The 23,575-nt window shown below is 45.5% G+C and overlaps 1 protein-coding gene across 2 annotated transcripts in view; it reads left to right on the top strand.

Annotated features, from left to right (window-relative positions):
- The window catches only part of Tuft1 (tuftelin 1), a 43,899-nt gene that overhangs the window by 15,393 nt on the left and 4,931 nt on the right, over positions 1-23,575 (top strand). The window contains exons 2-9 of one of the 2 annotated variants that reach the window (XM_021196442.2): positions 2,619-2,693; positions 3,052-3,153; positions 6,621-6,707; positions 7,372-7,461; positions 9,281-9,346; positions 13,560-13,673; positions 18,830-18,958; positions 19,502-19,596. In XM_021196442.2, coding sequence (XP_021052101.1) covers positions 2,619-2,693; positions 3,052-3,153; positions 6,621-6,707; positions 7,372-7,461; positions 9,281-9,346; positions 13,560-13,673; positions 18,830-18,958; positions 19,502-19,596 — 758 coding nt within the window. The remainder of the gene's footprint in view (positions 1-2,618; positions 2,694-3,051; positions 3,154-6,620; positions 6,708-7,371; positions 7,462-9,280; positions 9,347-13,559; positions 13,674-18,829; positions 18,959-19,501; positions 19,597-23,575) is intronic. The other variant, XM_021196444.2, reaches the window with a different exon arrangement.

Genomic DNA, 23,575 nt, shown 5'->3' with positions numbered 1-23,575 from the left:
ATTAAAGGCGTGCACCACCACTGCCCAGTCACCTTCAGTATTCTTAAATTGAACACAAAGATTTAAATCACTTTCTTTGAGTAACTTTGTAGGGATTTCTAGATCAAGAGAGTAGTGAACCATTTTCAACAGGTTACCACAGGCTGTTACAAGAAGATGGTATCTCTATTTCTTTCTCATTCATTGAAGAATAATACATAAATGGACTTGTATGGCATCTACCTTTTTATTTTTTTTTCCTACTTGTAATTTTCTGGAGATTTCTAGTACATTTATCAGTATTTTTTTTTATTGCTGAATAATGTTCTAACATAATGGATTTACAAATTTAACAGTTCACAGGGCTAGAGAGATGACTCAGCTGCCAGAGCACTGCTCTTCCAGAGGACCTGGGTTTGACTCTCAACACCCACATGGTGGTGAACTATTCTGGCTTCCTTGGTCATCTTGTATGCACATGGTAGACAGATGTAGGGGCAGGCAGAACACCTTACATATAACATCAAGTGAATGCACTGTCATCTGCTCTCTGGGTGGGACTGTATGGAATTGGCACTACTTCCTGAACAGTCTGTGAGCTGATAGAGTGGAGAGAACTCCTCAGACCTGGTGAGTTCTGCTGTGAGAGTTTAGATTATATCCTGGTGTTCTCAGGAGCTATAGTCTCACATTCATTTTGGATTCAGTGGCTCATGGTGGTAGAGGTTTTAACTTCTTGTTTCCTCTCTCACTTTTAGGAATTGGTTCAATGATCAAATTTATGCTCAGAGTTGTTCGTAGTATTACTTTATTCTTTTGATAGCTACAGGGATTTTGGAAATATTTGTTACATTATCTTGTAGTTGGGGGCTGGCTTTGAAGCAGGATTTTACTGTAGCCCAGACTCAAACTTATGATCCTCCTGTCTGCTACTCAGGTGCGAGGATTGCAGGTATGCTTCACCGTGACAGGTTTTATGTAATGCTGAGAACTGAACCTGAGCCTTCACCCATCTTTGTCAAGCATTCTACCAAGTGGTCCTGTAGTTGTAGACCAGACTGGCCTCCAATCCTCCTGCCTCTGCATCCTGAACTCTTTGACTAAAGGCATGTGCCACCATTTAATCTAGACAAGTTTTCATTGTTCTCCTTTCCCGGGTGTTTTAGATTGTGTCAAGCTGACAACTAAAACCAGCCATTACAGTTACAAGTCTGCCTTTCTCTTAACTAACTGGTAAGATGAATGTGGAACTGAGGCTCAGAATGTCTCAGTCCCTCGTGCATCCTAAATCCCTAGCCTACTTTTCTCCTGTGTTTGTTTTCCTCTCTGAGGTTTTAGTTCTCCTTACAGGTGTTTAATCTTCTGTGAGTTAGGAAAGAAACTCTCCTTCATCCTGTGAAATTAGGTAATCTCAGAATCATACCCGTCATCCTGCCTTAAATAATCTGGACAACTTCCATATGCCAGAGTAGAGGCTCAGTTGGATTCAGGCTTTTGTTTCTTTGTTTGCTATTTGCTTGTTTTTTCTTTCTTTCTTTCTTTCTTTCTTTCTTTCTTTCTTTCTTTCTTTCTTTCTTTCAATCTGTCTTTCTTTTTTTTTTAAAGATTTATTTCTTTATTATTATATGTAAGTACACTGTAGCTGTCTTCAGACACTCCAGAAGAGGGCATCAGATCTCATTATGGATGGTTGTTAGCCACCATGTGGTTGCTGGGATTTGAATTCAGAACCTTCGGAAGTACAGTCCGTGCTCTTTTTTTTTTTTTTTTTTTTTGGTTTTTTCGAGACAGGGTTTCTCTGTGTAGCCCTGGCTGTCCTGTAACTCACTCTAGACCAGGCTGGCCTCGAACTCAGAAATCCGCCTGCCTCTGCCTCCCGAGTGCTGGGATTAAAGGCGTGCGCTACCACGCCCGGCGTCAGTCCGTGCTCTTAACCACTGAGCTATCTCTTGTTTTGTCTTTTTGAACACATCTCACTTGTGTTACTCAAGGCTGGCCTTGAATCAATGATCTTTCTGCCTCAGCCTGTTAAATGCTGAAATCCTAGGTGTGTGTGTGTGTATCTGTGTGTGTGTGTGTGTGTGTGTGTGTGTGTGTCCATTCCCAACTTGGGATTTAGGTATATTATCATTTGGTTCTAGAGGTTATCCTAGGTTTCAAATACTTGCTGGCTGGCTGTTGTCAGGAGTAGAAAACTCTGGTGTTAAGAGTCAAGCACGTTAGTATACATCTGCAGTCTGAGCACTGGCCAAGCGGGACAGGAAAATCAGTAGTTCAGGGCTGTCTTGGGTAACAAAACAAACAAAAAAACTATTGACTTGGAGTTGGCAGTTCAGGGATAGTTTCTCCACTGTCTGAGGAAGAGTAATCTGTGCCCTATGTTCCTGTGATCTGAGAATCAAGGTATGTCCCATGAGCTACGTGGAGCCATAGGCTTGTGTAGTCATTCTCAGGTGTGGGGACAGAGCCTGCTAGAGACCTACTACCCAGGGTGACCTGATATTGGATGAGCTGAGAACACTTCTCTGGGACTGTCTTTGAATAGGGATAGACAGGCCTGCTGGAGAGAACACTCTGGCTGGTCGTTCCTGTGGGCTTGAAAGGTAAGGGGTCACTGTTGCTGTTGTTGTCATTACTAGGGCAGCGTGGACATTCTCAGGCTGACTCTCCAGAGTGAACTGACAGGAGAGGAACTTGAGCACATAGCCCAGAAGGTATCAAGGTGTCTGTTGGGGGCAAGGCCTCCTCTCAGCCAGTTCTTTCTTGCCGCTGGTCCCTCACCCTAGTGTTGCCTGGAACCACCTCTGTTGCTGCAAGCCTGAGAGCGTCTCCTTTCAGACACACCCAGCTAGCTCAGCCTCCTGCTTTGGGAAGTGGGAGACCCCCCACTAAATGAAAGCTACCCCAAGTTTTCTACTAACGTTCCTTGTCCTATGTCCCTGTTGCTGTGTGGCTGCTCTTGGAGGGGAAAGAAGTCAGACTGAAGCTTCCTGTAGGCCTCGCGGTGTGGGTCAGGGCAGGAGATCCTTGTTGCTGTGTGGTTTCTGAGACTTCTCTCTGTCTCTCTGGCAGGCGGGCAGGAACACCTATGCCATGGTGTCTGGCCACTCCTCGGGTCATTCTCTGGCTTCAGAACTGGTGGAGTCCCATGATGGCCATGAAGAGATCATTAAGGTGAGCTCAGTCCACCCTCCTTTTTCTTTCTACTTTACCCCTGCAGGTACATAGGGAGCTGCTGATTGACAGAGAGCTTGTAGATAGAAAAGAGTGTCTGTGTGTGTGTGTGTGTGTGTGTGTGTGTGTGTGTGTGTGTGTGCTCGTGCTAGCTCCTGCTCAGCTTCAGAGATTTTAATACCTGAAGTCCAGAGCCTGTAGTGAGTGACTTTGGCTGAACCTGGACCCAGGCATGGGGATGAATAGTTTTCCTTCTTTTTTAAAAATAATTTTCGAGTAGACTGGAGAGCCATCTGGATGGTTAAGCACTTACTGCTCTTGCAGAGGACCTGAGATGGGTTCCTAGCACCCATGTCAAGTGACTCAAAACTGCCTGTAACTTCAGCACCAAGAAATCTGATGCCCTCTTCTGGCCTCCCTAGGCAACTGCACTGGTGTGCACAGTCTCCTATGCAGACATAAATATTTACACATAATTAAAAGTTTAAAAATATGTGAATAGAGAAATGGCTTTGAGGTTAAGAGCACTGGCTGCTCTTCCAAATGATGTAGTTCAAGTCCCAGAACCTACATGGCAGCTCACAATTGTATGTAACTCTAGTTCCAGGGAATCTAATGCCCTCTTCTGGCCTCATAGGGCACCTGACACATGTGGTAGTATACAGACATTCATGCTGGCAAAATATTGCATATAAATAAAAAGTAATTTTTTAACTAAAAATAACTTTAATATAATAATATATAGTTAGATAACATATAGTTAGATAATTTACATGTAACACAGTCAGTGGTTTTTAGTATAACCATAGAGTTGTTCAAACATCCTCACTTTAAATTCCAAGTTTTTTTGTTTGGTTTTGTTTTTTGCTTTGTTTTTAATTAAAGACCAGATCTGTATAAGCCAATTTTACCTTAAATTCTCAGTATTTATTCTGCCTTGAGTCCTGGAACTTAAGATGCACACCACCAGGCTGGCTTCAGCTCAGAAACATTTCTCCAGCTCTGGCTACAACTTACTATCTTTCTGGACCTGCCTATTTTGGATTCTTCTATATACAGAGTCGATAGCATGTGACCTATTTTTTCAGTTCATTTCCTTCTTTAATATGTCTATTTTTAATTAATATGTTAATTGTATGTATTAATGGGACTCAGTGTGACCTTCCCATGCATGCATGCACTTAGCATATTTCATGATTGTATCAGTAACCTTCTAATCTGCCCATTAGTCCCTATGAAAGTGCTATCCTGATTATTGATTACTGTAATTTTGTAGCTAATTTTGAAATTGTCCTTTAAGGTCTTTTGGTTGATGCTCAGGGTTCCTAACATTCCTCTGTGGACTTTAATCTCAGTTTACCAGTTTTTGCAAAGAAGTCAGCTCAGTGGCTAAGAGGACTGCTTGTTTTTGCAGAGGACTAAGGTTCAGCTCCCTGTAACCATGGTGGCTCACAACTGTCTGAAACTCCAGGTCCAGGGGGGCCAGCACCTTCTTCTGACTTCATAGGCACGTGGTGTACATACATACAGGCAGACAGAACATTTATACACATAAAATAAGTAAATCTCTTTTTAAAAGGAGCCGGCTAGAGTTTTAATAGGAATGTGTTGAATCTGTTGGTCAATTTGGGAGGGATTACTGTCTGAGTCTTCCTGTCCAGAAAGGTGGGATAAACTATGAAATTAATTTTTTAAGGTTTTCTTTAATTTTTTCTTACAATAACTAGTTTGTAAATTCCAAAATAGAAAACTTAATTAATTACTTAATTTTATTTATTTGTTTGTTTGTTGTTTATTTTATTCTGTGTGCACAAGCATTTTGCTCCATGTCTGTGTACCATGTGCGTACCTGGCCTGGTGCCCACATATATCAGATGAGAGCGTCAGCATCCCCTGGAGCTGGAGCTGCAGATGGCTGTGAGTTGCCGTGTGGGTGCTGGGAACCAAACCTCCGTCCTCTCCGAGAACAAGTGTTATAAGTGTTGGTCCGTCTTTCTAGCCTCTCCATCATTTTCCTATATTCTTGATATAAGTAAGGTCTGACATTAGAGGCTAGGCTAGATTGGAACTTGCCATGTAAGGTTGGCCTCAACTCTTGATTCTCCAGCCTCTGCCTTCCAAGTGCTGGGTTAAAATACATGTGCCACCATACCCAGCTTTGGAATCTATTATTATTTTTAAGATAGGATTTTACTTTGTAGTTCAGACTAGCCTAGAACTCTTGCCTTAACTTCCCAAGTGATAGGATTACAAGTGTGAGCTCCCACACCCAGCTGTGAATGGAATTTTGTTTATTATTTTATGTATTTCTTTGTGTGAGCACTTGTCAGTGTGAGTGTATGTGGATGCATGTACTTTTGTACCTGTGCACATATGCAAACGCCAGAAGAGGCCATTGGGTGTCACTGTCTGCCTTTTCTTTTGAGGCAGGGGTCACTCCCTAAACCTGAGGCCTGTGCGTTCTCAGCTAAACTGGAAGCCAGCAAGCCCTGGTGATCTTCCACCTGTGCCCAGCTTGGAGCTGGGGTCACAGTACTTGTGAGTTGGGGAAGCCAGCTTGTCACCTTGGTGCTAGAGTCTGAACTCTGGTCCTCATGGTTTCAGAGTCACCATCTCCCCAGCTCCTGTAAATGAGATGTCATCTTTGGATTGCTAACTGCTAAAATAGAGGGAGACAGTTGTACACTGAGGTGGTGTCAGCCTTGCTGCTCTAGAACTGTCGTCTGTGTGTGGGGTTTCTTAGGCTGTTCTTTCTTCAAGGTTACAACATCTACAAATGGGAATTGTTTACTTATTCCTTCTCAAATGGAATGCTCTTAATTAATCTATTTACTTTGCATGCTTCTTGAAGAGGACAGTGCTATCCCATAATCTAGCAGGGTAACCATTGTAAACATTGTGCTGTATACCCTCCTAGAAATACATGTGCACTTTTTTTTTTCTTCTGGTTTTTCGAGACAGGGTTTCTCTGTGTAGCNTGTAGACCAGGCTGGCCTCGAACTCAGAAATCCGCCTGCCTCTGCCTCCCAAGTGCTGGGATTAAAGGCATGCTCCACCACACCCGGCTTGTGTGCTCTTTTTTAAAAAGAAAATCAAATTGTGATAGTATATTCTGTTCTGTCATCTCCTCCCACACTTATAACACATTGTAACATCTTCTGTGTCTGTGTCTGGCATTTTACTGGCTGCATAATATTCCATTAAAGACTTACTAACAGTCAGAGATGTCTCCTCAGCTGGAAAATGCTGATGTGTGCTGAGAAGAGCATTAAATCCCTCCCTCGGTTGGTAGTGCTTGTCTTGCATGAGTGAAGCCTGCATTTGGTCCCCAGTACTGGTACACAGAGTAATAGGAGCCCATTTTTAACTCTGCTAAGCTGAATCACCAGATAGTCACCTGGTACGTTCCTTCCTCCTGGGTATGGGGCTATGTGTTTCTTAACTAAACAGTGCCATCTTTACTGCAGGTGTACTTGAAAGGGAGGTCTGGCGACAAGATGATCCACGAGAAGAACATCAACCAGCTCAAGAGTGAGGTCCAGTACATCCAGGAGGTGCGGACCCCATTCCTTGGAGGGATACCTAGATTCCCTGAACCTTAGATTTTTGGGGCTACCTTCTTTTATGGGTTCTGATGGTTTTTCCCTTCTGTTCCTTTTATGTCACTGAAGTGCCCCCATGCTCTCCTATGCATCAAATTACATTTATTTATACATTTCTACTTGTTACTTGGTTTTTTGAGACACGATTTCTCTATGGAGCCATGGCTGTCCTGGGACTCTATGCAGACTGGCTTGGCCTTGAACTTATAGAGATCTGACTGCCTCTGTCACAAAACATTTTTGACCTTTTCAATCGCATCTATTAATCAACCAACTCTATGATCTGTTTGGTCGTAATCCCACCTTCCCCAGTCTTTCCCTGCCCTTGCCTGGCTTACACTTCTTAGCACTTACCACTGAATTCCGTACTACACATCTTATTTGTCTTTTGTGTCATGTATCTTCTCAACTAGCGTGTCAGCACTGCCAGAGGAGGGGATTAGTTTATCTGGTTTGTACAAGAGAGGTTGGGTTGTCACCCCCATTGAACATAATTCCTCTGTCTGCAGCCACTGTTAGAACCGTGCCAGACTGAGGACAGTATGGGTTGGGGAAGTGTCCCAAAGGCTGTTTACTTTCCCTGCCCTGGATCTCAGTGTCAGGCCTTCTTCCCCAGGCCAGGAACTGCCTGCAGAAGCTCCGGGAGGATATAAGTAGCAAGCTTGACAGGAGTCCAGGGGACCCTCTGCATCAGCAGGAGATACAGGTACTTCGGAATGCTGCTGACTCTCAAGACATGGTCAGGAAGGGAGAGTGTATCGGGGATCTGGTTTCCTGAGAATTATCAGAGTTGGTGTTCCTAGCACATAGTCACAGACAATCAACTATGGATCCAAACTTCTTGTAAGTTGATCTTGCTGCACTTGGGTGAACCTAAGTAAAATGGAAGTCTTTTTTTTTTTTTTTTAATAGAGTTTTGTTTGTGTGTTCATTTCATCTCTCAATCAATCTCTCCTCTCCCTCCCCCTCCCCCTCTCCCTCTCCCTCTCTCTCTCTCTCTCTTTCCATTGAGACAAGGTCTTTCTGTGTAGCCCTAGCTATCCTAGAACTTACTATGTAAACCATGATGGCTTCTAACACAAAGAAATCCACTCTGCCTTTCAAACGCTGGGATTAAAGATGTACACCACCACACCCAGCTAAGATTTATTATTTTTATTTTATGTGTATGAGTGTTTAAGTACCATGCATGTGCCCATTGTCCCAGGAGGCCAAAAGAGTTTTAGATCCCTGGAACTAACATCACAGATGGTTATGTGCTGCTGTGTGGATGCTGGGAATCAAAGTCAGGACCTCTGCAAGTGCTGCCACCAAAAGTGGAAATCTTGATCCAGTCCTGTCTCAGTCCTGGGCTGGGAAACTCCTTAGGGGCTCACCATTCTGCCCCTCTGTCCTTAGCCTGGCCTAGGATGTAGGATGTGGAAGCATCAACAGTGTAGGAACATTGTATAAATCTAATCTGAGAGGGTACTGTGGGATTCTAGCTTTTTCAAAGTTCAGGAAAGGAATGTTCTCAGAAGTAGGGAATGACTTCTCTACCTCTCACTTGGGCTTCTGAGATCAGACTTCTGTCTCCTTTGTTTGCCTTTTGGCTTGAGTCAGATGGTCTTTCTCCAGAAGCCCCCTCCCTGTTGTGAAGGGATTAGTGGCCTAGTAGCTGGTGCCAGATGGGTTCCTTGTTGTCTTGACTGGGTTTGGTGTTGTGACCGTTTCCACGTTTATTTTGCTTTAGCCGAAGCAGCACTGTAGAGGCACTTGTCACACCTGTCTGCTGAGAGGCACCAGAGTATTCTGTGCGTAGTCAGGCCACAAAGCTCAGGCCTCTTGTTGGCACAAATAGCAGTCATCATGTGGTGAACGGTCTGGCTTTGGGTTAGATAGGCTCGTAGCAAAAGCTTCCTTTCTTGATGTATGCTTGGTCAGAACCTGTCAGAGTCCCCACCGCAGAGAGCGAAATGTTGATGGCAGGCAGCGGCTTGCACTCCTGGGAGGGGTGTGTCTCACACGGTGTCCATTCCACTGCAGGCTTTAGCCTGAGGTCTGTTTCATCCACCCCACAGGTTATAGTTTCCTTAAGACCATTTTAGGACCCTCTACTTCCTGTTTTCTCGTGGAGCAGTGGCACTCTGCCTCCCTCCCTTGCTGCTTTCCTCTCTTCTGTTGTCTCCATTCCACCTTTCCCTACTTCCTCCTTCCTTCCCTCCTTCCCCCTCTCTCTTTCCCTATAAGATTAAAAAGTGTTTTCACCTTTATTTTGCATGTGGTCAAGCACACATGTAAATGCGTGTGTGCATGCACTTATGCCACAGCATACATGTGGATGTCAGGGACAACTTGTGGGAGTGAAGTTTTCTCCTCTGCCAGGTGTGTTCTGGGGATTGAACTCAGATTGGCAGATTTGGTGGCAAGTGCCTCTGAGCCATCTCACTGGTCTGTATGATTTGACATCTTAGAAATATAATGCTTCAAAATTCTTTGCTTGGTTAAATTGTTTTTAACTCCTGATTTTATTTTTCTTTAAACAGGTGGTACTAGAAAAGCCAAATGGCTTTAGTCAGAGTCCCATGACTCTCTACAGTGGCCTACCTGAGGTAGGTAACAGGGCTGGCCATCCCACCTCATACTTATGTGGTATAAAAAGTAAACAACAAAGACAAAAAAGGCAAAAATACCCTAAGCTAGCTGCTTAGAAGCAACTACTGTTGGTAGGTGGGTCCTCCTACAGCACTGTCTCTGGTTGGCTGCTCTTTGAATGAGCCCTGAAATCGTTAAAGGAGTTGATGCCTTGGTCCTCTCCCAGGAGATGTGGAACAACTGTTCTGAGGTGTGGTCTGAGCAGGACTTTATTTTAATGTTCATGAGTATTTTTCCAGTGTGCCACATGTATGCCCCACAAAGGGTGGAAGAGGATGTTGGATCCCCTGGAACTAGTGTTTCGGACAGTTGTGAACCATCATGTAGATGCTGGGAGCTGAACTTGGATCCTTGGTGGTGGGGACTGGGGGTGTGGCAGGAAGAACTCTTAACTGCTAAGCCATCCCTCTAGCCCAGCATCAGGATTGTTTGACAGCTCTTTAAATGATTCTAATATTTATCCTGAGTCTAGTACCATTGTTTTTTGTCACAGATACTTACTTAAATACTGTGCTTATTAAACATGCCATCTGTGCATATGTAATTGAGGGTCATGTTAAGCACAGTTTTGTTTTCTTTCCCTCTTGTATGCAATGCAAGCACTTTTACTCCTGAGGCACATCCCCAGACACCTGGTTCTTTTGTCTATTTTTAAAGATTTATTCATTTATTTTTATGTATATGGGTATACTGTAGCTGTACAGATGGTTGTGAGCCTTCATGTGATTGTTGGGAATTGTATTTAGGACCTCTGCTCACTCCGATCAACCCCACTTGCTCCAGTCGGCCCCACTCGCTCAGTCCCTGCTCACTCCGACCCAAAGATTTATTTATTATTATTCATAAGTATACTGCAACTGTCTTCAGACACACGGCTGAGCCATCTCGCCAGCCCCTTATTTGTCTATTTGATTTTATATTATTTTAGAGACAGAGTCTCTCTATGTAGTGCTAGCTGTCCTGGAACTAACAAGAAGAGATCCTTCTGCCTCTGTCTTCAGAGTGCTGGGAATAAAGGTGTACACCACCCTGCCCAACTTTACTTAAGTTTTATATCATGTTGCTTCATAGAGCTTCATTCTGTGGGTGTGCTGTTTTAAAAAATGATATTTTGTCACCTTTTGTGATTAAATAATAAGATATATTAACTGTAGAAAATGTTGGAAATTTAGAAACAGAGAAAATTAAAACAAGAAAATGTAACAGTTTTAGTCTCTTGTCAGTTTGTAAACAGCCTAAGGACTTCATGTCCCCCTAAGAGAATGCCACTGAGGAGGAAAAGCCAGATTCCTGACTGTATGCAGAATAACTCCAGGACCAGTCAGAGTGAAGGAAAGATGTGGGATGGTACACACTTCAGACTTCAGACAGTGTGGGGCTTAGGAAAAGGAGAGGCTTAGGAGAAAGACGGCACACATGGAAGGACAGGCTTCCCTCGACAGGCAGTCAACCAAGGTGTCTTTACAGTAGCAGCTGACCATCTTGTGACTTTCTAAATTACATTGTTCAAAGGACATAATTTACAACACATTTTGAAGACTAAGCAGAACTTTCTTTTAAAATTAAGTAAAAATACACGAGGTAGTTTATTTCTTGTCTTAAAGAGAATTTCGTTTTGTAAATGAAATTGTCAGATTAAAGTTTCAAACACTGTTTTTTACACCTATTTATTGTGTGTGTGTGTGTGTGTGTGTGTGTGTGTGCACTCGAGTGTGTGTGCATATATATGCATGAGCATTTGAATGTCCCCACGTGTGTGACGGTCAGAAGACAGCTTAAGGGAAATGGTTCCCTCCTACCATGTGAGTCCCAGACATTAAGTGCGATGAGACTTGTTTACAAACCCATTTATCCACTGAGCCATCCTATCACCCTAGATGGTGGTTTTATGAGGTATATTGTTGGGGTGTTTGGGATGAGAGAGGAGGAACACTGTGGTCAAGTTTACAGACATTTGGCCCAAAGTAAGCTGAGATCATGTGTTACTTTCAGTATCCTGTTTAACTGCCTCTCAGGAAAGCGAGCGGAGCAGCGTGTCTCTGTAAGCACTCTTGGCTTTATCAGTGCTGTTAACCAGTTATCTCCCAGCTGGATTCCAGAATGAGGGGTTTCCTTCTCTTCCCATGGCCCTCATATTTCCTGCCTCTCTGCCCTGTCTCATCTCCAGAGAGAAGAGGTTATACTTTGATGAAGTCCAATGCAAATACTTAGTTACGATTTTGAGATTGCACGTCACCTCTTTGTCTTCTGTTTCTTTGGTGGGTGGCTTTTTGTTTTTGTTTTTGTTTTGTTTTTAAGGGGCTCTGTTTTCTTGGTGCTGAGGACTGTAATTATGGCCTCTGCCACTAAGCTACACACCCAGCCCCAAGGCCAATTTTTTGGGGTTGGGTGTTTTTGGCCTTCATGTGTAGAACTGAATCACACCTATTCATTAGTCACAGTGTGTCATGTCAAGGCCTCTCACTGGTCCAACTTTTTTTTCTTCTTCTTTTTCCACTAACTATAAAATACTTAATATATATGACTTTAAATATGGCTGTAAAGTGTTTTTACTTTATATGATGGATTTATATGATTTTTTCCTATTTTTTTAAAATAATTTTTTTCCCAAAATACTTTTTAGAATCTATGTACATTACTGTATGAAATCTGGCATAGGCCTATAATCTCAGGACTTAGAAAACTGAGGCAGGAGGATCAATGTCAGTTTGGAGCCTAGTTTGTTATTTGTTTCTCTCACATGTACTTTTATAACCTTCCCCCTACCCCCTACCCCCCACCCCCACCCCCACATTCTCTGTCTCTGTAGTGCTGGGAATTAAGGCCAGGGCCTTCCACATGTTAAGCAAACAGTCTGCTACTTAGCTGAACCTCTGACATTAATTAATGAAGAAAAATTGTCATGTCATTAAAGGGGGCTTTTTTGAGAAGACTAGTTGGAATAAGTGTGTCAGAGGTACACCAGTTGGAATAAGTGTGTCAGGTACATTCAGATCCTGTTACAGTGGTTTTACTTGGCCTAGGTGCTTGAGTGATGCTGGAGAGGAACTGACAAGGTAGCATAATTAATGTCCAGATTTTAAGTATGGTTCCAGCCACGTGCTTAATGCTAAATGTGCAGCTTGGATTGTTCCTTTTCCACAGAACACCATATTTGGCAAATAAGTCGTTGGTAATAAATTATAGTAACACCTGGCAGTGTCTGCCTAAATTTTCTTACAAGCTCCAAACTGTACCTGATATTGTCTTCCCAACTTTGGACACAGCCTATGAGGTCTGGCGGGGTGAGGAGTCTTCCCTGTTTCATACATGTAGAGCCGGGAAGAATATGAAGGCCGGGAAGCGTCTCCCTCCACCCAGCTGAGAGTTCTGTGCTAAGGTGAAGGTCTTGCCACTTTCTACTGTGCAAGACCCAGAGTCTGTGACAGACTCTCAGGGAGTTATTCAGTGGTTCATGCCTTTGCAGCAAAAATGAGAGCGAGACCCTACACGTCTGCTCAGCTCTTACCAGCAGCCCACGGTTGGGTGTGTCTGGGAGGGACAGCTAGCAGTCACCTCAGTGAGACACCCTTTTCATCACATCAGATCCCTGTCTTCATGCCTTTGCTCTAATCCTGTCTATCCAGCAGCAGCCCTGTATATGCTGTGTGAGGTGGGGAAACAACAGAAGATGTGCCTTTGGGCTTTGGGACCAAATAGCCACTGTCCTTGGGGAGCCTAGTCTAAAAGGGAGGAAAGGTCATTTCTCTCAGCTCTAATCTCAAACTGGGGCTGGTATTTCATACCTTTAATCCTAGCCAAGGAAGGCTGATGGCCACAAATTTGAGACCAGACTGGGACTATGTATAATGAATTCCAGATCAACCCGAGCTAGAGAATGACTTGTGTCAAAACAACAAAAAATGAAATCTAATCTAGAGGAAAGCAGGGCATGCCCATAAAGACAGTGCGCGTGCGTGCTGTGTGTGTGTGTGTGTGTGTGTGTGTGTGTGTGTGTGTGTGTGTGTGTAAATAACTCAAAACTTGGTTGCTCTTCCCTGTGTGATGCTAATTTTTGTGAGGGTGATCCCCACAGGTAGTCCAAATCGCAGTGTGGCAGGTAGGTTGGAGGGGACCTTCTCTTACTAAGTCATAGATATGGCAGCTTTCCCGTCTCTGCTCCGGTTCTAGGTGGACCCTAGCATGAGTGAAGATGTTGAGAGCTTGAAGAAGACCGTGCAGGAGTTGCTTGCCAAGCTGCGGGAGGCTGAGCAGCGACACCAGTCAGACCGTGTGGCCTTTGAGGTAGGATCTGGCATGTGGAAGAGAGGGTGCCCTGAGGGACTGTCCCCTGGGTGAAGGGCCAGTGACTTTCTCAGCGTTTTTCTTGGTGGACAGCAGCTTACAAGAAATGCGCCACTGCGAAGCCTTACTGGCCTGCCTTTGCTTTCCTCAGAAGTTAGAGTGTTTGCAGCCCAGATCTGGTCGAAGCTCACGTCCTTGTTTTCTCTGCAGCACCGAGGACAGAGCTACCTATGTCTTGTGCGTGTTTGCGTGTTGGGCTATACTCTACCACTGAGCACGGCTAGTCCTTGAAGGTTAGAGGGTCTCTGTTCCACTGAGGTTGAGGGTAGTTGTTAGTCTAGGACAGCAGGTAATTCAGATGTCATTGCTGTGTCCCATAATGAGAATCCTGGGGTCAAAGGCTCCTTGTGGGCAGGGACCATTGCTATCAGGCTCATAGAACCCCAGTGCCTGGTATAATACATGATGTGAGGTAGGTATTTCATAAATGTGGACTGAGCGAGTGAATAAATCTGTCTTGACAAGAAATAACTATGCCAGTGGACACACAGAGCCTCGCCACTGTAATTATTGTTAGAGTCACTTTTAGATTTTATTTATTTTATGTGTATGGCTGTTTAGTCTGCATGTATGTGTATCACATACATGCTTGGTGCTCGAGAAGGTCAGATGTGGGCATTAGATCCCCTGGCACTAGAGTTCTAGATGGTTGTAAACTGCCTCATGGCTGATGGGAATCAAACTTGAGTCCTCTGCAAGAGCAGCCCTGAGCCATCCCCAGCCCCTGTTGTTTTTGAGACAGGGTCTCATGTAGCTTTGAAAAAATCCCTGATTCTCTACCTTCCCAAATACTGTATAATAGGAGTGTGTCATCATGCCTGGTTTGATTCTGTGGGGGTGGGGAGGGGGCAGAGACCGATGTCCTGGATATCGAATGCACACTAGGCAGGCATACTGCCAGTGAGCTAAGCTATATTTCCAGCCCTATAGCTGACTTTGTAAAAAAAAAAAAAAAAAAAAAGTCCTTAATTCATTCATCTGTGTGGTGGGTAGGAGTGTTCCATGGTGTGTTCATAGAGGTCAGAGGATGGCTTATGGGAGTCATATCTCTCCTCCCACCATGGGGCTGGCTCCTGGAGATTGAACTCAGGTCTTCACACTTGGTGGCAGTACCCTGCTATCCCATCTCACCAGCACAGTTTTTTCCCTCCAGTAATCCAGATTGGTTTTTTTTTTTGTTTTTTTTTTTTTTTTTNAGACAGGGTTTCTCTGTATAGCCCTGGCTGTCCTGGAACTCACTCTGTAGACCAGGCTGTCCTCGAACTCAGAAATCCACCTGCCTCTGCCTCCCTAGTGCTGGGATTAAAGGCGTGCGCCACCACGCCCGGCGATTGTTTTAGAAGAATTTAAAGAAAAGTATATAAATATAAATCCCGTACCCTTATCTGTTAAGAATGTGCATGGAGAAAAAAAAAAAAAGAGTATGTGAGGTCTGCAGTTTACTGTGGGAAATTCTTTGGGTATAAAATGAAGTATACTATAGTGAGAATTCTAGCATTTTGGTTTCATTAAAAAACAACAGAAATATTATAAGAATATGTTTTTTTGTTTTAATCCCAGGTGTGGTAATGGTGTAGCTTGTTCACAGTTGTTCACAGCAACTGACCATGATTTGCCTCATGCTCTAGCAGGGGTGTGATTTTGCCAGATCCAGGTAGATTCTGTGATTGTGTGATGTTTGGAATTCTGGGGACTTTTCAGAGGGTACATAAATGCTAGCTAGGCTCCTGAAAGGCATGGTGGGTTGTTGGCTATTGGCTGCTGGTTGTTAGTTACTGTTGGTTGCGGTTTGCTAAATAGTTGTGCACAGAGAAGAAACAAGAAGAAATTAGATATCCTGATAGGGAAGATCAAATTTGCCCCAAGGAACTCATCACCAGGTGGAACTTCGTGCACCACTGTCTGGATTCAAGAATGAAAGACACACAGATACACACACACACACACACACACACACACACACACACACACACGCACGCGCGCCAGTTCATTTTAAAATGCCTTGGCTAGCTCAGCACACGTTTCCCTCCTGCAATCCTGGCTTAATGCCCTCTACTTCTGTATTTTATCTTTGCTGCCCTGACTCCTTCTGGGCGGCCCCCTAGTCTTGGCTGCCCAGGATGCTTCCCGGCAGCCCTTCCAGGGGCCACGCTCCTTCTCACCCTTCTGCAGCTCTAAATCTGACCTGCTTCCCTCTGAATCACGGCGATTCTCCCCCCCTTTCTCTTCCCCGTTCCTAGTCCACACCAGCCTCAGTGTCCCTCCTCAGTCTACCTGCCCAGCCATTGGCTGCTGGCTCTTTATTGATCGATCAAAAACCAATTGGGGACAAGAACTTTCAGAGTTTGGATGTATAGATTCCTGATTTGGGGGGCCGGATTAATTCAAAGCTTTAGAACCAACCCACAACAAAAAGGAAGTAGTCTAACAATAATGTTGCCCCCTTTCCAACCTCTGACTTTATTTGAGGATTTCTTTCCTTTCCTCTCTATCCTTTTTCCTCTCTTATCCAGTGTTAGGGGATTGAACAGATAGAAGAGGGGTGGAGAAGGTTGGAAGGAAGAAAAACCCACAAAGTAGCAAAACCTCACTACAGTGCACTGAGCAATTTTCTGTTTTATGTGCAGTTAGAACATTAACCCTTCTGTTATTGTTCATTCACAAATAAAATATGTTATGATAGGATTATGTTCCTCAAAGGCACACTGGGATCTCATAGAAGGAGGACACCCAGCTTGAATCCCTTTTCATGGAAATAAAAATACTTTTTTTCATTGTAGATGGGTGGTGTGTCACAGTGCATATGTGGAGCTGAATTTCTCTTTGCTGGAGTGGGTACTTTCCTTCCACTGTATGGCTCCCTGGCATCAAACTCAGGTCCCTAGACTTGACAACAAGCACTTTTACCTGCGGATCCATCTTTTTTTGTTTTTTGTTTTTTGTTTTTTTGTTTGTTTTTTGAGACAGGGNTTCTCTCTGTAGCCCTGGCTGTCCTGGAACTCACTTTATAGACCAGGCTGGCCTCAAACTCAGAAATCCACCTGCCTCTGCCTCCCGAGTGCTGGGATTAAAGGCGTGCACCACCACGCCCGGCTCTGTGGATCCATCTTACTGGCCCTAAAGAAGAGGATTTTTGAGAGGAAGATGGAGGATGAAGAACAACAGTGAGAATGGTGAACTGCCCTGAGGTTAAGGACATAGCCTGTGACAGCTTCCCTCAGAGCTTTTGGACTCTGCAGATGGACTGTGTGAGGCTGTGTGTGAGCACCGTCTTCAGTGGGTAGAAGAGGGAGCTGGGCTTTGCTTCTCCTGGCGCTCCATTTCTAAGCACACTTCCTGTTATGCATAACTTGACTTGGGACAATTTTAAGACCAGTTTGCTAGCATAGCAGCCATTTGGTAAATGCGTTCCCAGTCCATTTTCCATGACACATTTTAGATAGTCTGGTTATTTAGGTACCAATTCGATGACCACCTATTTCCTCTGTTCTCTGCAAAAGCTACAAGGAGAGGAGACTGGAGCTGCTGCCCCAAGCAGGGGTAGGGTGTTGGAAGCTTTGGGAAGCTGTGGCATTCCAGCCACATTTGTCATTTCTGACTGTTTGTGGTGGAGCCAGCTGCTCCTAAGGAAGAGCTGCCTGAGCATAAGTACAGGTGCAGGCTGGGGACCACAGCCACTGTGGTTTTGGACAGTGGGACTTTCCTTACCCACCTGCAGCAGGTTCCCTTTGGTCAGCTTCCTTCCTCTGTGAGCAGGGCAGGATGAGCTGCTATGACAGAGGAGTCTGGCTTTTTTGTTGGTTGGTTTGTTTGGGTCTGTTGGGTTTTTTATGTTTGTTTTTGCATCTCTGTGATCCTACTTGGAGATTTAGACCAAGGCTTTGTTAGTTCTGCTATGCACACATCAACCTGCATGTAGTATTTATGTACTGAGATGATAACCCCTCTTCTAAGCTCCTGCCCAGGAAGCTGGCCCATTTTAGGTTAATACGTATTATTGAGGATGTTTCCGAACCTCTCCTGATGAGTAAGATTGTTCAGTCTGGTTTTTTTTTTTTTTTTTGAACCTGGGGGTATGCAGGGCAAGATTGATAATTATAATAAATATCGCCTGTCATTAAGCATGGGTTCCTGTCCTGCTGGCTGCCTGCTGTCGGGAGGGATTTGCAGTGAACTTGCTTGGCTAGGGCAGATGTGTTATGTGGACAGGTCCCATCATAATATTTTCCGCATCAGGCTTCTTCTACCCTGATTCCAAGACTGGGAATAACCAGACAAACTGGCTGTTTTCTGTCATCCAGGCCTTCCAGAGCTTATCTAGATTCTCTTTTACCAATTGATGAGGTGTCTGGGGTGAATGGGAAGCAAAGAAGTGGGTGGCGATGTACCCTGGTGGGAGCATGGGCCTGCCATTCCCTAGCTTTATTAGGGTTGAGGAGAAATGGACTAAACGAGCACCAGTTCCACCGAGACCCGTATGCAGGGAGCTTTGTGGCTCTTTGGAGGTGTGGAAGAACCCAAGGCCTGTCTGCCATGAACTTGCACTGTGCTCATGAGTGCGCTGAATCTGAGAAGACCTTCCCAGGTCTAGGAGGGTGCTTAGGTGGGCTATCTGTGAACCTGAAGGATAAGCAGGCGTTGGTGAGATGAGAGCAGAGGAAACAGGCAAGGTCTTTCTTTACTCTCATTCTAACAATTGAGAACCCTTCTGTTCTTTCCAGTGTGGTTTCTTGGCTGCTTAAGGACAGACACTGCCTGCTGCAACACCTTGTGTAGGCGCTGGGTTGGCCTTGGCATGGAGGTGGCAGAGCAGGGAAGTGGAAAGATGCGAGTGTATCTCCTAGGTTATTTGCTTCTGACCGGCAGGGAAGCCACAGCATTGGGTTAAGCTTGTCACCCCTGGGAGGGTCCTGGAGGTATTCAACCAGGGGGTCTTGATGACCTGTGTGCCAGGTGACCTTGGAGGTGAAGTTAGTCTGTGAGGGGCCAGTTAGTCTCCATAGCAGTCCTGACGGACCACCCCAGGTTCCCTTTTGAAGGTTTATCTATGTTTGCCTTTTCCCTTTCACCATTGAACACACCCTTCTACATTGTAGGTCACACTCAGCCGGTATCAGCGAGAAGCAGAACAGAGTAATGTGGCCCTTCAGAGAGAGGAGGACAGAGTGGAGCAGAAAGCGGCAGAAATCGGGGAGCTGCAGAGGCGTTTGCTGGGGATGGAGGCGGTAATGGTGATGTTCTGCCTTCAGAGTCCAGCCCTGGGGCAGGAAGGGACCCAAGGCCTCTTTCCCTAATAGCTCCAAAAGCATCCCATTCTAGCAGCTGTGCACATCCATCCTGATACCTTGCAGCGCTGTAGGAATGGAGGGTCTGTGATCCAGCCTCAGCCTCCTTCAGCTGCAGGTGAAACTGTTCCCACCTCAGACTTGTTCTTACATAGACGCCCCTGTGGGTTTCTGAAGACTCTTCTGAGTCGCCAGTCATTCTACGTGTTTCATCCAGGATTGGCCAGAGGTGGCAGGTGGGCTTGCACAATGCAGGGCCAAGTTCTCCCTCGGGCAGCTGGGTGAGGCTGGGAAATGTCTATATGCTGGGAGTGGGAAGGGCTATTCCCTGACAGGGGAGGCCGCCCATCAAACCAGCCTGGCCTGCTGTTGTTTGGCAGCAGTCCCAGGCCCGGTAGCAGCCAAACCCCGGTCAGGTACCCATTTCACCCAAAGGTGTTGATGTCTGTTCTTGCTACAGGCCTTTTCTTTTGTCACACCCAGGAGCATCAGGCCTTACTGGTGAAAGTCAGGGAAGGAGAGATGGCCCTAGAAGAGCTTCGGATCAAGAATGCTGACTGTCAAACAGAAAGAGAAAAGTAAGGGCCCTTGTTCACTGTAAAGCTGAGTGTAGGAAAGAGAGGGCGGGCTATGAGCGGGTTACGAGCTCCCTGGAAGGAAGCTGGTGCTGATGTCAGATCCTCCACTTCTAACTCAGCATGCTTGCGTAGGGTGGAGCCCCACCCAGCCAGGTACTGTTCAGAGGGCTGCCTTCTTCAGGGAGTCCACTTAACGTGGGGGCTGTTAGCATTCTATCAAAACTCCACCCCACAGTTACCTGACAACAGCCAGGGAGGCCTGGCTCACTATAAAGGGGGTTGCTTACCCCCTCCTCCCTCTCTTGCCTCTTGCTTGCTCTTGCTTCCCTCTTGCCCTCTTGGGCTATTCCCTTCCCCCTCTCTCCACATGGCCATGGCCTGCCACTACTTCTCTTCTGCCTTTCTCTGCCTCTACTACTCTACTACCCTCTTAACTCCCCTCCCCATGCCCTGAATAAACTCTATTCTATACTATACCAGCGAGTGGCTGGTCCCTCAGCGGGAAGGGATGGGCCTGCTGAGACATCCCCTTCCCCTATACCTCACCACACTCCCATAGAACATAACCCCTATTTCTTTTTTTGTTTTTGTTTTTATTTTTGTTTTGTTTTGTTTTGTTTGATTTTTTGAAACAGGATTTTTCTTTGTGTAGCCCTAGCTGACCTGGAACTCACTCTGTAGACCAGACTGGCCTTGAACTCAGAAATCCACCTGCCTCTGCCTCCCAAGTGCTAGGATTAAAGTCATGCGCTACCACTGCCCGGCTAACCCCTATTTCTTTTTCTTTTTTTTTTTTTTTTAAGATTTATTTATTTTTTATATGTAAGTACACTGTAGCTGTCTCCAGACACTCCAGAAGAGGGAGTCAGGTCTTATTACGGATGGTTGTGAGCCACCATGTGGTTGCTGGGATTTGAACTCCGGACCTCCAGAAGACCAGTCGGGTGCTCTTACCCACTGAGCCATTTCACCAGCCCTAACCCCTATTTCTTTTTTTGTTTGTTTGTTTGTTTTTTGTTTTGTTTTTCGAGACAGGGTTTCTCTGTGTAGCCCTGGCTGTCCTGGAACTCACTCTGTAGACCAGGCTGGCCTCGAACTCAGAAATCTGCCTGCCTCTGCCTCCTGAGTGCTAGGATTAAAGGCGTGCGCCACCACCGCCTGGCTAACCCCTATTTCTTTATCTTTTTATAAACACATCATGGGCAAAGACCTAAAGAAAAGGATCTATTAGGTCAGGTAGAGTTGAGGGAGCATGGGCTGTCACAGCTCTCAATGAAGGAGGTTTTGCTGGACATGTCACTCCATGTTCTTACTCCTAAAGCAGCAACACTGGAAGTCCTTGAAGTCATGTCACCTCTCCAGTCTTTTGGAGACAGAATGGATAGCTCTGTGAGGACTTTCTCTTGCTCCAAGCAGCTCAGATAGAAAGCAGGAACTGCCTGCTGTCCTCAGAGGCCCATAGGGGATTGCTGAGCATATTGGCCTACTAAGTTAGAGGGTTTGGCAAATCTCCTCCGAGGAGAGGGGATCAGAGGCTCCAGATTAGTGGGTTCCTCAGAGCAGAGACTGCCTTCTGAAAGTTCAGGACCAAACAAGACGTTTACAGGGCACGGTGGCACATGCCTATAACTCAGCACTTGGAAGGCTGAGGCAGGAAGATTGCTATGAGTTCAGGGCCAGCTTGTACTACAGAGTGAAACTGATTACGATCTTTCTCGATACAGTAGTGATAGTCTGTACCTATCAGTCCAGGGTCTCAGGGGACAGAGGGAGGACCATAAGGCCCAGGCCAGCCTGTGCAACTTAACACAGTTTGGCTCAAAACTAAACAAACAACAAACAAACAGTTTAATCTCAGTAAGCCACGGTGGATCTGATCATCATTGTACCAGTGATCTTTTTCACATTCAGTAGACATCCCCTGAAGGGCCAGGATCAGACCAGCCTGCCACTGCTCCTCTGTCTCCAGAGAATGTTTCCTCTTCTTTAGGACAACCCAGGTTTGACCTTCCCGGCATGGAAAGTGCGGCATCTTTTTATCCCAGCCTCCTTTCTAGTAACTGTCTAAGTAGCTGTCTAAGTAACTTTAAATGAACAGTTGGAGCGGGAGTGGAGGCGCACACCTTTAATCCCAGCACCCAGGAGGTGATAGATGCAGGCGGATCTCTATGAATTTTAGGCCAGCCCAGTCTACAGACTAGATCTAGGCCATTCAGGGCTACAGAGTGAGACCCTGCCTCAAAGGAAAAAACAACAACAACAACAAAAACCAGGAAATTGGAAATTATCTCTTTGCTGAATATCTGATGTCTTGTTTTGTTGCCATTGGTCCCCCAGACAAACAAAGCAGTTACTTGAGTGGCATTTATATTGTATTAGGTATCCTGAACACTCCTAAAGTGTAAGGGAGAATGCACACTTGAAGGACATGTGCAAATGCTAGTGAGGGACCACAGCACTTGGGCTGTCTAATCATTCTTCTTGGGTGTCGAGGGATGGCTGCATTCAGACCTCCCTCTTCCTTTGTGTGGGAGGGACTGAGGGCAGAGTCAAGAAGAAGAGCGAGAGAAGCAAAAGATGAGATGACCCCAAACTAATGCTCTGGAATAGCGTTTGACCACCGCTCACCTCGTGTGGAGAACTAAGGGCGGGATTTAGAGTGTTTTTAGTTCAGGAAGGATGTTGGAGCACCGGTGCATTGTGACCACCTCACCCTCAGAACTACCCATGTTTGGTTTGGTTTGGTTTGGTTTTGAGACAGGGTTTTCTGTGCTGCCAGGCTGTCCTGGAACTTGCTCTGTAGACCAGACTGGCCTTGAACTCACAGATTTGTCTGCCTCTGCCTCCCGAATGCTGGAATTATTGGTGCTAAGCACTACTGCCTGGGTACCACTCATTTGCTAACAGCGTGCACTTGTTGATATCTTTAGGCAGAACTGGGAATAAGCAGTGCCTATGGCTTTTCAGGAATCTCTGGGCATTCTCAAGAGTGATTAGGGAAATTGCTCTCTGCTCATAGCATCATGACATCAAGCAACCTTCTGCTTCTCTCCAGACACTGATTGTGGGTCTCGTGGCCTAATTCAAGTCTGAGACTGTCCAGACTTACTGTGGACCCTTCATGTCAGGGGTTCAGTTCTACCCCCCACTTTAACTGACATACAAAATTAGTGTGCTCAAGGGTACCCATACCCCTTTCCCATTTGTGAGTATGAGTGTCTGGGGGGGGGGGAAGGGGTTCTACCCAGTTGCTTCCTCAGGTTCAAGAGTTTGTTGCAGTGGCTCATGGAATTAGTGAAATAATATTATAGGTTCTTAAAGGATCAGGTGAACAGTAGGTGAAGTGTGTGTAGGGTGAAGTCCAGAGGGGACAACGCTGCTGTCTCCAAACAGTTGGTGTATGTAGTTCTCTTGATGTGTGTATGCATTTCTCGACCTGACAGGTCTTTGAACATTTTGTTCAGGATTTAGGGAATGTTCCAGTGTGCGGGCATGGTTGGTTTCTACCCCAGGGGTTGAGAGGGTTGAAGTATATAAGGTTTTAACTAGCCTCTGCCCTGCAGCTATCTGCATACCCTAGCCAACACTCACTTCCTCCGCATACTTTAAGGCCTCCTTAGTCCTTCCGAAGATTCCAAACCTAAGTCCAAATACTATAGAGTAAAACATGTCTCCATCACCCCTGCGCTTGGAAGTCTATAAGGGGTTGAGGAATTCTCGGTCCTTAATTCTTAACAGAGTATTCCTCAACCCCTTATAGACTTCCAAGCACAGGGGTGATGGAGACATGTTTAAGGACAGGAGCCAGGCGGTGGTGGCGCATACCTTTAATCCCAGCACTTGGGAGGCAGAGGCAGGCGGATTTCTGAGTTCGAGGCCAGCCTGGTCTTCAGAGTGAGTTCCAGGACAGCCAGGGCTACACAGAGAAGCCCTGTCTCATTGTAAAAAAAAAATAAAGGAAGGAAGGAAGGAAGGAAGG

The sequence above is a fragment of the Mus pahari genome, chromosome 4, assembly GCF_900095145.1.
Source record: "Mus pahari chromosome 4, PAHARI_EIJ_v1.1, whole genome shotgun sequence".
Lineage (NCBI taxonomy): Eukaryota > Metazoa > Chordata > Mammalia > Rodentia > Muridae > Mus > Mus pahari.
Note: the sequence above shows the minus strand (reverse complement) of the source record. Positions and strands in the feature narration are given on the sequence as shown.